The sequence below is a fragment of the Somniosus microcephalus genome, chromosome 2 (assembly GCF_052327205.1).
Source record: "Somniosus microcephalus isolate GS21.2 chromosome 2, FLI_Smic_1.0, whole genome shotgun sequence".
NCBI lineage: Eukaryota > Metazoa > Chordata > Chondrichthyes > Squaliformes > Somniosidae > Somniosus > Somniosus microcephalus.
In genome coordinates, this window is record NC_140988.1 from 127,618,417 (window position 1) to 127,635,613 (window position 17,197).

At 49.7% G+C, this 17,197-nt stretch overlaps 1 protein-coding gene across 1 annotated transcript in view; it reads left to right on the top strand.

Annotated features, from left to right (window-relative positions):
* Positions 1-17,197, top strand: part of alpk1 (alpha-kinase 1) — a 144,024-nt gene that overhangs the window by 87,223 nt on the left and 39,604 nt on the right. Inside the window, 2 exon segments of the mRNA XM_085962224.1 lie at positions 7,313-7,399; positions 14,728-14,804. Coding sequence (XP_085818350.1) covers positions 7,313-7,399; positions 14,728-14,804 — 164 coding nt within the window.

Below are 17,197 nucleotides of genomic sequence, written 5' to 3' on the forward strand. Positions count from 1 at the left end.
GCTTCACCTCACCTCCCTTGGAGGTGATGGTGTTGGCCATTCTTGGCAGGGGCATGGCTGAGCCCTTGGCCAGCAGTGGGGCCGAAAGGATACAAGATGTTGGTATCCTCATACATCATCCTCCTTCTCGCATGTACCTCCTGCTTTCCGCCCTCCCCTCACTACAACTCCACCCTTGTGCCTTCCTCATTTCACACACCCAAGAAATGCAGCCTGCCCAGCCAGCGGTTGACCAAGAAGAAGGAAAGGATGGTGAAGAAGAAGAAGAAGAAACACCATCGCTTGATTTCAAACTCCCAGCCACCAGCTCCTCAAGGTTGACCAGCAAGGCCATTTGCAGTGTCCCCCACTGAAAGTCAGCAACCTTCCACCAGCCATGCTGCAGCCACTGGGATAGCACTGCATGACAGTAGGATAGTCAAAAGCACACACAAGACAGTCACTAAGAGAATGCATAAGGGTGATGAGTTGATTCCTTGATGTCATACTGTTGGATTGGAAAGTTTGCTCCGTGGTGGCTTTTATTTCAGCATTGTGGCCAAACGGACGCTGTGTGGTCAGTAACAGAGGGAGGGAATGTTGAAAGGAGAATTGAGATTGTGGTCCCTGGCCGCAGGCGGATGATTCCAACTTAGATATCCCGGCCAGAAAGAGGCAGTATGGGTTGTATCCTTCCTTCCGCTTCCTTCTCTTCTGCTTCCTTCTTTTCTGCGTCTTCCTCTACTGCGTCTTCCTCTACTGCGTCTTCCTCTACTGCGTCTTCCTCTTCTGCGTCTTCCTCTTCTGTGTCTTCCTCTTCTGCGAGCAGATACTGTAAATTTGAAATAAAAGCAGAAAATGCTGGAAATACGCAGGTCAGGCAGCCTCTGGACCTGAGACGTGAACTCTGTTTCTCTCTCCATGGATGCTGCCTGACTTGTTGAGTATTTTCAGCATTTTCTGTCTTATCAGAGGTCTTCCTTTACCATCCAGCAGCACTTCCTGCACACTTAAAAACCTTTTAACATGTATTGCACCAAACCAGTACTTCAATAAAAAAAATTTTTAATCCAGTCCAAAAGCTTAAATGCAAACTTACCTGAAAGATGTGTGTGTCCCTTTAAGAAGTGCTGACAGCATCTGTCAGTCTGCTGAACACTCACTTTTCAGAGCGATCTTAGGACCCAGCACTGAACTCACCACGAAGGTCGTAGTTCGCAGACATGGCATCAAGTCGGCATTACACGCCGACTGATGTCATGCTCTCTTCATTTACATCTCGAGGGGCAGCGCTGCTGAGCACTAAGGACCTCACCAAAATAGTGACCACTGAGTCCTACGCTAGAGAAGGGTGCTAGAGTGGCGGCTGCCATTTTTTGCCCTGATAACAGTGCAAACGGGTAGTGGTAAGTACTCCAATTTCTGGGCCAATATCTTTAGTTATCCAGGGGGCTCTAGCTTTGGATGCCCTTCCTTTCCCCCTCATAGGAATGTGTCTACTCTGTACCCAAACTATTTCCTCTTTGAAGGCCTCCCATTGTTCAATTATTGTTTTGCCTACCAATTTTTGGTTCCAATCCACCTGGACCAGATCCCTTTTATACCTCACTGAAGTTAGCCCTCCTCTAGTTAAGTATTTTTACGTTTGATTGTAACTTGTCCTTTTCCATAACTATTCTAAACCTGTTGATATTATGATCACTGTTTCCCAAATGCTCTCCCATTGAAACATGCTCCACTTGCCCTGCTTCATTCCCCAAAACTAGATCCAGTACTGCTACCTTCTTCATTGGGCTGGAATCACACTGATCAAGAAAGTTCTCTTGTACACATTTCAGGAATTCCACCCCAACTTTGCCCTTTACACTATTACTATCCCAGTCTATATTAGGATAATTGAAGTCCCCCATTATCGCTACTCTGCAGTTCTTGCATCTTTCTTTAATTTGCCTGCAAATTTGCTTCTCTATCTTCTTCCCACTATTTGGTGACCTATAGTATACACCTGATTCGAGTGCACTAATGTAAATTGATTGCATACAAGTGTCAGAGACCTGTGCACTCGCTCTAGCACCAGGTGCAGTTCAGGAGCAAACTGCTCTCAGTAACACCTGGCCCTGTACCTTCCAGAGCTGCTGTTGATGTGCTATCTGTCTTAAAGGGACAGGCAGCTCTTGTCAAGAAAGACCTTTATTTTTGGCATCTTGAATGAAAAATGGGCTTTCATCTTCTGAAATTGTTGCAGAATGATGTAACTGTTTTTCGCTAACTGATGGACGCCATCTTTGGTACAGTGGTTCCACCCACCCTCCTCCACATCTTTTGCAAGATGACATAGAGGCAGAAGAGGAGCAACAACCACAAGCTGCTTTGACAGCTGCTGAAATATTTGTCTGGCCCTCTCCAGAGCCACGAACAACTGGCAAAGGGCCTTTCCATACAATAGATCCATCCTGCAGTCAAAAAAAATCCCACAGTCAGAACTGCAGTCTGCTGCTATTCCCAAACATTCAGGGCTGGATTTTGCCAGCGCTCAGGGGGCGGGTTCAGAGGTGGGTCTGCTGTCAAAATCAGAAAGATTGACAGTGGCGCGGTATCCCGCTCTGAACCTGCCTTCTTGTGAGTTTCCTGAGTGCTGGCTCTGCCTGCGCTTTGCAGATCCGGCACTAAGCGGCGGACCAGTCAATTGAAATACTTAAGAGGGTGTTTAAATGTATTTAAGCAGCATTTTACCAGCTACTAACCATTTTTCCAACTTTTTCACAAGGTTCACGTTGCTCGGGGATCACGTCAGGTAAGTATGTCAGGTTTTCAACAAGTCTCCATTGCTTTGAATAGGTGACAGCTGCAAAAGTGTTAAAAAGCTACCATTTCACTGCTGGTCACTTTCCAATCTCAGAAGCTGGAGCCTTCAGGATTTGGAAGAGACTTTTCAGTTTTATGCAGTTTGGAAGTCTTTGGAGTAAAGTCTCTATTCACGGTCACCTCCTTGGAACAACATATCTCACCCTTGATAGATTGCTTCTGTCATCTCAACTTCTCCTGCCATATCAAACATTAGAATGGACACAATTTATGCTCTCTCACCTTGGTCCTCAGAATCTGATGACGATCAGCCGCAGCAGCAGAACCAGCCACACCAGCAGCAGCAACAATAAGAGGAAGCTATAGTTGCCAGTGAGTGGGCCATGGTGGTGCTCATGTTGGAGAAGGACTCCTCCATTCTCTGCACACTCACAGTCACCGCGGTCGCAAAACCAGTCAGAGCCTCCTGCACTTGTTCCTGCAGCTCCAGGATTGCCCTCTTCTTGGATGGCCCCTGAGGCTCAGCATCTGCATGCAGCTGAGCAGAGCTGGGAGACTCCTGCGCCCTCCGAATGGATGAAGGTCCAAGGGATGTTGGGGTGAGTAACGCTGTACAAGAGTAGGGTTGGCAATGCAGAGTGGTGGGGATGTGATGACAGGCACAGCAGCATCAAGGTAAGTGTGGCTTTATATTCACTTTTCCTGATCTTAGAAGATCATTGAACCTCTTCTGGCACTGCACCCAGGTGCAAACCACCACTGACATCCCCGTTACCTCCTGCGCTATCTGCAGCCACACTGCCTTCTTCTGCTGGGGAGGCCTCTTCCTACCATCCTTAGGGAAGAGAACCTCCCTACGTGCTCTCACTCCCTCCACAAGATGATGGAGGGAATCATCAGAGATGCGAGGCACTGCTCTTTGGTGCTGGGAGCTCATACTTCAGACCTGCACACACTGCCAGCACAGAATTGTCTGAAATTGTAAGTGACAGCAAATGGGGCCCTTTAACTATACCGGCAAGAATCACGTCATCCGGTGACGTCACCAGACCCGCGCCTTTTAATTGGGCCGGGAAACGCGCAGGGCGGGCCTAACAAGGCCCATTAGGGGAAGATCTTTTTCGCCGGGATCAATGCAGCAGAGGGGTCGTCCCCCGCCTCCACCCTCTCCCGCCTTGAAGCCGTCCAGGTAGGCAAAATCGCGGTCCCAGTGTTCATACCCAAAATTGTTTACCTTGTTCATCTACAGTAAAATATCACAAATAGAACAGTACAGACTTCATGGGAGTGAAATTCAACATCAGCAGTAGTACAAAATGGGCATTAGTGAATTAGCATCCCATTTTACACCCTGCTCAATTTTCTTTTCCATTGCCTTCTACTCTTTATCATCACGGACTTCCATCTTGCCGACTTTTTCCATGGTGATGGTCTGGATGCGCAGCTGCCTATACTAGTGCTTCTAAATGAAATTCTAGTGACTGGAGACTGGAAGAGGCTAAACTGTTTATCTGGTACATAGCGCTAGGAACCAGGTGGCTCTTGACCTCTTCGAACATCGCCGCCAGATGGTCCCATTACAGGCTGTGAACTCTGCACTTCAGCAAGGCCTAGCCTGCATTTTGGCTCTTGGACAGTCATGACAGGTGGGTGGAGGACTAGTGTGGAAGTGCTGCTATCCTGAGAGGGAGTCTCAACTTCCATGGCCACATCCATCTCAACCCTACTTGGAACCTCCATGTAACTCTGTCCTCTATCAGCAGGTGTATAAACGTGATGGATTCAAGGACATCACAGAAGGCCATCTCCATTTCATGTCTCATTTGGGCAAGCTCATCAATAACCATGCCCAGTGATGTAGCAATAGTGCAATCCAAGGCCTGGGTGGCAGCTGTTGGGCTATCGTTTCAGCCACTCTGCTGGGAGACTGCGCTGTAGATGGCTCTGGAATTACCATTCTATCCAAGGGTATCTTCAATCTTCAAGCCAATCCTTAGCACCCACTCGCACAACTGCTGGTCTCCTCCATACTACCCACCATTTATTGGAAATTATTAGGTCGATCCACCCAACAACCTCATAGAGCAATCTCTTATGAGCCAGGCCACGGAGACCTGGAACCCTGACCTCACCCGCTGGGGAGGGAGGTAACTTTGCCCTCTAACGAGAAGCTCCCTGGTCCTCTTCCTCCACCTGCTCCTGATCCCAGCCACCCACGCTCTGTCACTCACCAGTTGTGCTGCCTTCGTGCTGTCTATCTGAGCTGGTGAGTGGGTAGGGTACGTGCAGTGGCAGAGTGCTAGGTGTGCTGCAGCTTATCTTGGGGTCATTGTCAGTTGAGTCCCAGAAGCGGCTGGCTCTGAAAGCTTGAGAAAACCCTGCAAAGATACAAAAAGTAACAAAAAGGAACTTTGAATTGTAATACTGATGTGGCAGAGGCAAGCATGTCACATGGTTCCCCTGCTGCTGGAAAGATTTATATCAGTCCTTCTGTTAAGATGTTATATTGCAGTATTCTGGATAATGCCTTGGGATGCAATCCTCTTACTGGGAATTGCCCTCATCCTTCGCCATGTCCCACAACCGTGATTCAGTTTCCATGTGCGCTCCTTAAAGTGAGGAGGTGCCTTATAGAAGCTTCCCTTCCTCCTGTTGCAAATCATGGCCTTCTATTGTGGTTAGCTTTCCCCTGTAAGAAACTAAATGGGGATGAGGGTTAAAACATACAAGTGACATTTAAGAAGCCTGTGTCTGATAAGAGAGAGATGTGTCTCATGCAGATGAGGAGGCATTCAGGCTTTGGAACAGTGGGCGTGCTTGTGCTGTGAGAACGAGTGATGCCGAAAGAAGATTTAGAAGTGTGTAGACAGGAGGCTTTTAGGATCCATGAGACACAGAATGTGCTGAGGTGCAAATAATAATCACAATTTCCTTGATGCAGCGCATAGCCAGCCAATTCCACCTTGCCCCTTCTGACGAGGTCAGTGAACTCCTTCCAACACTGTATCCATGTGCATTGGGTCGTAAAGCTGGAGATTTTCATCAGCTATGTGCTGCCACATATTTTATCCAGTTGTTTTGATGCTATTTTCCTAATGCAGCACCTCCCTCTGCCTGCCCACAGCTTACAGCAGCACTTCCGTGCTCACCTCATTAAACAGTGGAGACACTTACCTTTCTCACCATACTACTGTCATTGTATCCTGCCAAAGGAGCATAAGAAGAAACATTATCAAGGAATTCAACGGGAAAAGCATAGGGGTGAATTTTAACTCCCAAAAACGGGTGGGTTGGGGTCAGGTCAGACATTATGGCCTGAATTTTCCCCTAAAAGAACGGGTGAATTTGGAAGGTGTGGGCAGTTAAAGTGTTAAAAATGGAATTCCCAACCTAATCCCGCCTCCAACCCACCCACTTCCGGCTTTGCCTCCCCCACCGGCCCCTCGCTTCTGAGGCCTACCCGCCTGCAGCCAGCCAGCCTCTCAATCTGGCTGACTCCAGGCAGGAATCCGAGGCCTCGCATTCAAATCAGGCCCTGCTGTTAAAGTCGGCAGGGCCTGCGGGAAACCAGGCCTCCCGGGTTTCCCACCCACCTCGGAGGACCCCCACCCGCCTCCCTTGAGAAAATTCCCGCCTATAATTTTAAAAATCTCGAAACTGACCCCAACCCGCCTCCAACTCACCCACTTCCGGATTTAACAGAGGTGGGACAAAGGGAGGGCAACCAACCTGCTCCCAGGAGGTGGGTTGGCAATTTAAATACTTTAATGGGCTTGGCAGCCTCTGATTTGCAGCTATCGGCTGCTGAAGGGAGGCAAGGACAGCTTCGGGGAAAAGGTAAGTGCCTTTACATCGCTGCTTGTGGGCCAGAAGGAGCAGGAGTGCCTCCCCCACCCCGGCCCCCCAAGCTCCCCCCATCAGACCCACCACCATACAAACACCCACGGGGTTGAGGATCGGACACCCCCGGGAACAGACCCCCCCTGGGATCGGATCCCCCACACCCTGGGATTCCAGTAACAGCTGCAGGCTCCTTACCTGTTCCTGTGGCCTGCCTGACTGGAAGCCAAAGCTGTCAATCATGCTGACTTCCAGGCAGGGAACCTGTTGAGGAGAAAAGTTAAACTCCACAGCATGCGGGGAAATTCCAGGTTTCCCGCCCAAAATTCTGCTCACCACCTCCCGCCTACACAAGCCACCCCTGTCAATATCGAAGCCATACATTCCAGCACAGACTTCAGTCACAAATACATTAAAATCCACGTGTTTCAGTGCTTCCTGGGGCACAGTGCGTTTCTGGTGCGCAGCACTCAATGTGTTCCCCGCGGCCCCAACCCCCCCCCTGCCCGAAACAGCGTCCGCTCAGGAAAATCAACCTTATATTTAATCTCTTTCTGAAATGTGCTGTAATTGGTTTGAAAAGTGCAGAGCTGCTAGTGCAGAGTAAACCAACCACATGACAGGTTGATGTATGCATTTTGCTTTTGCTTTTGCTGCTGACTTTCTCATTACTCATTGTGACATGCAGGTACTTGGGTCTATGAGAAAAAGAGTGACCGAATACTGGTTCAGGCTGTCAGTATTCAGATAAGGGGACAGATACTACAAAAACTCGGTAAGATCAAAGATAGATTTAAGGCCTTTGGTACCATGTTGAATAATGTTGTGACGTGTTCAGTTGATTTTATTTGGAGCCTTTTCTTTCCAGTTGAGAAGTGTCCAACTTACTCAGTTCTGTACTGCATAACAGATGTCCTGGAGCTATGATATCTGGGCACCAACTATGTCCATCTTCTTTGTATGAGGTATTATTCCAGTCACTGGAGGGTTTTCCCTTTGACCCCCATTGATGTCAGTTTGCCAGGGCTCGTTAGGACCATACTCAGTCGAATACTGCCTTGATGTTGAGGGCAGCTACTGTCACCTCTCCTCTGACACTCAACTCTTCTGTCAGTGTCTGGTTCAAGGCTGTGATGGTGATGGGAGCCGAGTGGTTCTGGTGGAGTTCAAACTGAGCATCAGTGAGGAGAATATTGGTGAGTAGGTGTCACTTGATGGCACTGATAACCCCTTCCATCGCTTTATTGATGGTTGGAAGGAGGCTTCAAGACCACATGTGAACATAAGAATTAGGAGCAGGAGTAGTGCATACGGCCCTTCGAGCCAGCTCTGCCATTCAATAAGATCATGGATGATCATCAACCTCAACTTTACTTTCCCATCCAATCCCCATATCCCTTAATTCCCCAACAGTCCAAAAATCTATCTATCTCAGCCTTGAATATTGTCAATGACTAAGCATCCACAGCACTCTGGGGTAGAGAATTCCAAAGATTCACAACTCTCTGAATGAAGAAATTTCTCCTCATTTCAGTCTTAAATGGCCGACCCTTATCCTGAGACTATGGCCTAGAAATTCAGTATAGCCAATTTTGGGGCGGTAAAGTCGGGCGGGCGCAAAGTCGCGCCCCCTTCGCCGATATTCAGTCGCAACGCCCCAAGAGGTTGCTGCTGCGCTAAAACAGGCGATGCACGACTATCTTTAGGCGCTAAGCCGGCGGTGCTGAGCGATAGCCCCGAGGCCGGGCGCAGCGCCGGTGCGGCGAGTTCTTGATTGACGGCAGACACTCTGGCGCCGGTCAGCTCTTAAAGGGGGAGGGTCGATTTGTTTGCCTGCCACGCCCTGCACACTGCAGCCCTCAACCTAGGCCTGACCACTTCAGCTTCATCTGTACAACGCCCAGGACTATGGAGAAGGCCAGGGAGAGAGCGCAGCGCTTCAGCGACGGTGACCTGAGGGTGCTGGTTGGCGGAGTGGAGCGCAGGCGCCATGTTTTGTACCCAGAAGGTGGCAAGAGGCCGCTGCCCAGCGCCTACCGGAAAGCCTGGAGGGAGGTGTCCAACAGGGTCTCTTCCAACAGCGTGGTTGCCAGGACTGCTGTGCAATGCCGGAAGAAGTTCAACGACCTCACTCGGGTTGTCAGGGTGAGTACCCTTTCCAGTGTCCTCCTCATCCTTGCATGTGCACCTCACATTATGGGCAAAGGGACCTGAAAGCCCTAATGGCCAGCCCTCATCCAGCAGCTATGGGACTGGCATGAAAATCACTTGCACATTCAGCACTTTACACACTGTCCAAGCTATTCGACCATGGGAGGCAGTGCAGACAAGATCAGGGCTACACACTGTCCAAGCTATTCGACCATGGGAGGCAGTGCAGACAAGATCAGGGCTACACACTGTCCAAGCTATTCGACCATGGGAGGCAGTGCAGACAAGATCAGGGCTACACACTGTACAAGCTATTCGACCATGAGAGGCAGTGCAGACAAGATCAGGGCTACACACTGTCCAAGCTATTCAACCATGGGAGGCAGTGCAGACAAGATCAGGGCTACACACTGTCCAAGCCATTCGACCATGGGAGGCAGTGCAGACAAGATCAGGGCTACACACTGTACAAGCTATTCGACCATGGGAGACAGTGCAGACAAGATCAGGGCTACACACTGTACAAGCTATTCGACCATGGGAGGCAGTGCAGACAAGATCAGGGCTACACACTGTACTTAGAGGCCGTCCTTTCTCTTGCAGGCCAAGGTTGTGCACAACCGACGCAACCAAACTGAGACCGGGGGAGGCCGTCCTGACATCAAAGAGCTCGCCGACCTCGACCAGCGTGTGGAGCGCATTATGGGAGGCCGGCTGATTGGCCCCGTCGCCACTGGAGATGCCGACCCTGTTCTGGGCACCAATGGTAAGGGCATGACCTTTTGGACCTCTCTCGTTCCACTTGCGCATCAGATCAGCATCCTTTGTCACTGTCCGACCAATGCGGTGAATGGCACCACTCATGCCTCCCTCGCTGCCGCCCTGTCCTCACTCTAAAGCTACTCTTGTGCCTTCCTGCTTTCAGATGGTGAATCGCCAGGTGAGGAGGCGGGCCCTCAAGCTGCCACTGTCAGCCCTTCGGAAGACGAGGAGGAGGAAGAGGAAGCCGGCCCATCAGTGCCACCCTCAGCCGCGCCAGCCCATGCCGATGTAGGGGACACGTCTTCCCTGGAGGGGAGCCGGGGGGGAAGGGTCGGAGGAGAGTGAAGCTCCGGGGCCCAGCGGCCTGCAGCAACGCGGTAGGGGTGGGGAAGCTCGGCGGACTTCTCCCCAGAGGGTGAGTGCGGCCTCCAGTCCTGCGACGGTCAGCGCAGAGGAGGTGCGCCTCCTAGAGGAAATGGCCGTCCAGGCTGAGCGCAGGCACACTGAGCTCATGGCTGCAGTGGCACGGATGCCTGACTCCATAGAGTCACTGGCAAGGAGTGTGCAGGAATTCGGGTCAGCACAGGCCAGGAGTCTGGAACAATTCAGTGCAGCACAGGCCAGGAGTCTGGAACAATTCAATGCAGCACAGGCCAGGAGTCTGCAGGACATCGCGGCAGCACAGGCCAGGAGTCTGCAGGACTTCACGGCAGCACAGGCGGCTTCTAGCCAAGTGCTCAGTCGTGCCGTCCATTCACTGGCTGGTGTATTGCGGACACAGACCAGGGCCACACGGGCACTAACTGCTGCCACCCTCGCTGGATCAGCCAGGCCTTGCCAGGGCACTTGCCGCGCAGCAGCAGCCCAGCAATCTGTCCTTCAGCTGGTTGCTGCGCATGCTGCACTGCTGGCCCGTGTGAGTGCCAATGTGTCAGGCGACCAGCGAGCACCTGCGATCTGCCAGGTTGCCACCATTCCTGCAGCCGACACTGCCACTCCGCCATTGCAGCTTCCACGAGCTGCTGGACAGACTGCTGCCGCCCAGCCACAGTTGGAGCAGTCAGCAGCCAGCCCCTCCAAGGCCAGAGCTGGTGCAGGCCGACCCCCAAGGGCATCTGCCGTCTCGCCATCTGCCCCTCAGCAGCCTTCCCCCAGCCTTGCTGCAGCCACTGGGCTCCCATTGAGGAGGAGCAGCAGGGCAGGCAGGGGCCAGGCAAGGATGCGCAAGGCATCGCCCTCGCAGGGCAAAAAGTAGAGGTATGCACAAATGCCTGGTGCTTGTTGGAAGGCCGACACTTGTGCAGTTGTTTGGGTGTAAGGCCGAGACTGGTGTCTATCTTTATTTGTGTAAGGCCGAGACTGGTGTCTATCTTTATTTGTGTAAGGCCGAGACTGGTGTCTTTCTTTATTTGTGTAAGGCCGAGACTGGTGTCTATCTTTATTTGTGTAAGGCCGAGACTGGTGTCTATCTTTATTTGTGTAAGGCCGAGACTGGTGTCTATCTTTATTTGTGTAAGGCCGAGACTGGTGTCTATCTTTATTTGTGTAAGGCCGAGACTGGTGTCTTTCTTTATTTGTGTAAGGCCGAGACTGGTGTCTTTCTTTATTTGTGTAAGGCCGAGACTGGTGTCTTTCTTTCTTTTTGTAAGGCCGAGACTGGTATTTTTGTGTTTTTGGAGGGGGCTTCTCCACATGAGCATGTAATGTGGGAAGGGCAGAGGTTTTCAATAAATTTTTGTTGTTAAATTGCAGTGTGCATGGTTTTTTGGTTAAGTCCTGGTTGCCCTGCTCGGCTGAGGGCTTGTGGAGCGGCTACATTCATCTGCTGACATTGGCACAAGCCAGTCCCTGAGAGGGGGCCTAGAACCGACGTTCAATAAGCCGGCGACGGGCGGCCCTTGCACTTTGTGCCTCCCTCCTGTGCTGGTCCTCCTCCTCCTCCTCCTGCTCCTCCTCCTCAGGTGGTCCTCCAATGTGTGGTGGCAGTGGCTGAGTCCTGCGGATAGCCAGGTTGTGCAGCGTGCAGCATGCAGCAAACGACGACAAAATGGGAGACTCGCTCCGGCGAATACTGCAGTGCTCCCCCGGAACGATCGAGACAGTGGAACCGTTGCTTCAGGACGCCGATTGTTTGTTCGATGATGTTCCTGGTCGATTGATGGCTCTCGTTGTATCGCTCTTCAGCAGGGGTGCTGGGCGCACGGAGCGGGGTCATCAGCCAGGTACACAAAGGATAGCCTTTGTCCCCGATAAGCCATCCTCGTGGGTGAGGCTGGGCCTGGAACATGTCTGCCACAGAAGTCTGTCGGAGGATGAAGGCATCGTGGCTGCTGCCTGGAGAGCGGGCATTGACAGCTAGGATGAGCTGCCTGTGGTCACACACCAGCTGTACGTTCAGCGAATGGTAGCCCTTCCGGTTGCGGTAATCCTCGGCATTCTCCAGAGGTGCCCGCAAAGCCACATGCGTACAGTCAATGGCGCCCTGCACCATGGGGAAGCCCGCGAATGCTGCAAAGCCCATTGCACGCTGTTGCTGCTTGGCAAGGGCCATGGAGAAGGAGATGAACTGACGTCTCCTTTTGAAAAGGGCATTGGTCACCTGGCGGATGCAGCAATGCACGGCGAACTGGGAGATGTTGGCAATGTCGCCAGTAGCGGCTTGGAAGGAGCCGGTGGCATAAAAGTTGAGAGCCACCGTCACCTTCACTGCCACCGACAGAGACGTCCTGCACCTCAGCTGTGGCTGCAGATCACCGGCAAGCAGCTGGCAGATCTCTGTGACCACCTCCCTTCTGAATCGCAGCCTCCGAACACACTGCTCCTCAGACATCTGGAGATAGGAGAACTGCTGGCGGTATACCCTGGGTGGGTAAGGCCTCCTTTGCCGACGCCTGTTGCCCCCTCTCCGTCTAGCCAGGGCTGCCAGTCTCTCATGGCGTCTCTGAGCCCTTTGGATGTAATTGAGAAAGCCAGCGTTTACACCCATTGCAGCCCCCATAATATGCTGGCAAACAATGAGATGTCAATGAAGGCAAAAACTTTTTGAAAGCTCTGGCCTGAAGCCAGAAGTACCTGTCCGAGTGTTGGGCCAAAGCAGAAAGCTATCTACCTTGGTCTCTCTCCAAAGATCCGTTTCGCAAGAAGGTGTGCTGCAAAATGGCAGCGTTTTATATTGCAGGATGAGTGCCCTTTAATTTGCGCCCCCCGCGCCCCGCATCGGCTGAGCACCGTTCCACTTCACAGTCGCTAGGGGCGCCAGGCGCACAATGGGGCGGCGCGACTGAAGTTCCGGTTGGGGGCGCACAAAGGGCGTTGCACGAGGAAATGACGTCATGATCTGCGCGCGCAGCTGAGCGCGCACAAAGACTTTGCGCCGCCGCTAAATCTCTAGTGAAGTTGGGGCGAGGCGCAGTTCGCGCTTCGCCCGGGCGCAAGCCGCCTCGCGCCCGGAATCTACTCCTCCTAAGGCGCTAACGGCTGGTGCAACCAACTGAATTTCTAGGCCTATGTCCTCTAGTTCTAGACTGTCCAGCCAGGGGAAACAGCCTCTCAGGATCTACCCTGTCAAGCCCACTCAGAATCTTATATGTTTCAATGAGGCCACCTCTCATTCTTCTAAACTCTAGAGAGTATAGGCCCAATCTACTTAATCTCTCCTTATAGGACAGCCCTCTCATCCCAGGAATCAATCTAGTGAACCCCCTCTAAGGCTGGTATATCCTTCCTTAGGTACAGAGACCAATACTGTGCCCAGTACTGCAGGTGTGGTCTCACCAAATCCCTGTACAATTGCAGCAAGACTTCCTTACTCTTATACTCCAACCCCCTTGCAATAAAGGCCAACATACCATTTGCCTTCCTAATTGCTTGCTGTACCTGCATGTTAATGTTTTGTGTTTCATGTACAAGGACACCCAAATCCCTCTGAACACCAACATTTAAGTTTCTGAACCATTAAAAAAATATTCTGTTTTTCTATTCTTCCTACCAAAGTGAATAACCTCACATATCCCCACATTATACTCTATCTGCCACCTTATTGCACACTCACTTAACCTGTCTATATCCCTTTGCAGGCTATTTGTGTTCTCCTCACAGCTTACTTTCCCACCTAGCTTTGTATTGTCAGCAAACCCTCAGTTTCTTCATCTAAGTCATTAATATAAATTGTAAATAGTTGAGGCTCCAGCTCTGATCCTTGCGGCACCCCACTAGTAACATCCTGCCAACCTGAAAATGACCTGTTTATTCCGACTCTGTTTTCTGTCCTTTAACCAATCCTCTATCCATGCTAATATATTACCCCTAACCCCATGAGCCCTTGGACTAGATGCATCTTTTTTGTCGGTCAATAACAATGTCATAGCTACACTGAAACACCTTGGCTGGAGGGGTGGCTAATTCTGAGGCACAGGTCTTCAACACTACAGCTGGGATATTGTCAGGGCCCATAGCCTTCACTCAGCTGCCAGAATCCAGTGCACTCAGTTGCTTTTTAATGTCACTTGGAATGAACTGAATTGGCTCGATACTGGCATCTATCATGCTGGGAGAAGAGTGAGTGGGATCATTCATTTCTCACTTTTGGCTGAAGATGTTTGCAAATGCTTCAATCTTGTCTCTTGTACTTATGCTGGACTCTGCCTTAATTGAAGATGGGAATGTTAATGGAACATCCTTCTCCTGTTAACTGCCTGGTAGGTCGCCACCATTCTTGACTGGATGTGGTGGTGCTTTCCTTACAAATATGAGTTTACAATAATAGCCAAGTTTACTGCATACGTGAAGGTCTGCACTATTTCAAATGTCACACCATATTTACATCATGTCATAGAGTCAACAGGGCATTTAAACCACAAACAAATTACCACAGCTGGTCTCTGTAACAGTCTCAAACCTGTGTTAGCAGTACTAACACCAAGGTGGTGAAAGATTGGTCCCAGCAGAAAGCGTGTGGAATTTCACGTGGAAGAGCGATCGCATCAGTAAACCCAAAAAACAGAGTTATTAACATTCCTGGAACCAGAAACAGAAAATGTAACCGAATGTGATCCTTTGTGGGCAGAATGTGAGACTTTGGGGCTTGTGATCGTACAATATGTCCAATTTAGCTGCAAATAGAATTCTAGATTCAGGGAAAGGATCTGGAGGCCTCTTCATGTTGCTGTTTTTTTTCCTGATGTATTTTAGGACTGTGGTATGAAGCTGCACAGCTGGTCTGGGCCTCCATTGTGGGATTTTATGAGCTTCCTCACCCAGATAAAAAGGTTTGTTATGATTTTTTTTCCTCTTCTAATTTTCCCTGAAGAATTTCTTCTCTTAACCCTCCTCTTCTGAAGTATGGTTTCACAGGCACCACTGGCCCCCTCAGCTAAATGACCATTCTTCACCTGCATGACTGGACACTAAAGGGGGGAATTTTTCCGGCGCTCAGGGGGCAGGTTTGGAGGTGGGACTGCTGACAAGATTGACAGCAGGTCCCGAACCCGCTGTCAACCCGCCTCCATACAATCTTCCCAAGTGTCGGGTCCCCGATTTTCACAGGGACCCGACACCTAGCGGCAGGAAGAGGATTATAGGCACTTAACTGCCTGTTAACAGGTAGTTAACAGGCAGTTAAGAGGCTTTTTTCAATTTTGCCAGGTCAACTGCGGGCTTCCTGACGTCCGGATACCACACCAGTGTAAGTGTGGCATGCTGTGGGTCTACTGTAATGTTTCTTCATTGATGACAGCTGCAGAAGTGGTGTGAAGGATCCAATGGTACACTGGTGAGTTTCAGAGGTAAGCACATGTTGGGAAAATCATTTTTAATGTATTTAGACTTTTCTGTAGGGTAATAAGGTTTGAAGTGTTTGTGTAGTCCCACCTCATTGGGTGAACCTCTCTCACCAGTGACAGATTGCTTCTGTAACCACCCCTGCAGCTGCCATCTGTTTTATCCTAAGGAGAGAGTTTCTGGAGAGCTTGGGTGCAAGGGTACAGTGATTTGCAGCACCTCAATGCTGTCAAACACTGAAAAATCATGTCAAAAAAAGTTTAGCATGTCCCCTTTAAGAAAATCGGCAGATGACACATCATCAACTGATGTCATCAACCAGCTTTCTCTTAATTGGCCAGCAAGCCCACAGGGTGGGCTTAACAAGGTCAATGGACGTAAAATTACATCTGTGCGTCGGACGTCATTGGGGGCGGGATCGGAACCTGCAAGTCAGCTGACCCGCTCCCAACTCGCACCGAAAGGTAAGATCACGCCCACAGTGTTAAAGCAGTTCTTTTCAAACTTTCTGCTATCCCACCCAGAAGGAGCTAACTCCAGCTCTCCTTTGGCTCCATGGATGACATCAGTACTTTGGTACCTCATACAAGTGGTCATTTTTTATGTGTCATTCTAGACAGTGCAAGTGTCTGGGGGCTATTCTATCATGAAAAGCATCATAGCTGCTGAGTCTAATCCTGTCTGTATGCAGCATCCACACACTATTTCTAGCAACAGTCATTGGATAACAATATCTTAGGGTGCATAACAGCCAAGATCCATCTTATCCTTGCCTAGCAGGACATACCTACACTTCCATTTTGTTCCTTCTCCCTAAGCTAGATATACTGAGAGCAGTTCCAATTCTCCTTCCTCCCCCTTACTACTCTGACTACTTTTCTCAATACAGACCAGGTACAGGACGCGAGACTCTCCTGATTTTCATGTCTCAAAGCCACAACACAAAGTTAGAAATAGTTTGTTTTTACTAAATATATTGGTCCTGAATTTCTGCGGGGTTATCCCGATCTACAGCCGTAATTTTGGCGGAACTCGCGTAAAAATGGTATAAATGGCTGTTTTTAATGGCAGATCAGGAAAACCCCTGCAGAAACTCAGGGCTCTAGCCTTAGAGTTGTAAGTAAAATAAAATATATTAGAAAAGAGCATTACTTATTCCTTCAGAGGATCTGGTGTCTTTTTTAATGACATTTCTTAAAAATTGAAGCTGTGCTATTTTCTGTTTTGAAAGAAATGCTACGGTGAACTTATACTCAATATAGTTTAATTGTATATTTTGACTTAAGAAGTATTCAGTGAAACTATCTCATTACACTTGTCGCTGAACACATGGCAACCAAGGTCAGCCTTCAGGTGGAACATATAACTGTAGTCTGCTCTTCCAGACCACATGTAGAATGATGGTGTAACACAAGCATTCTTCCGTTTACTTATTTCTTAAATCTGTATTTTTGAGAATTACACATTTGAGAATATTATTATATATTTTTAGAGCAGTATGGCAGAGCAATGCATCACAGCCCCAATGAATAAGCATTGCCAGGAGTGGCTGGATGAAGGTCCCAACTGGATTTCAGCCACGATGGGCAGTTCCAGCTGTCTTGCTCAAGGCCTTGAGTGAATTAGACAGAGCTTTGTCCCATGCATTTCTGTGTCAGGGAGCAGTTCTGACTATGGCCCTGGAACACAAGGGGAACTGAGCAGAAGCAAAGGGATTCATACCTTTAAAAAATAAATAAATAATTTGCAGGCTGTTGATAGTAGAGTTCCTAATACTGCAGTTCTACTTCCCATAATACCAAACAAAGGACACAGCTTCACCTCATGCCAGTTTTTTGTACTAAAGTCCTACTATACAGAAAACATCATCATTATTGCCTAA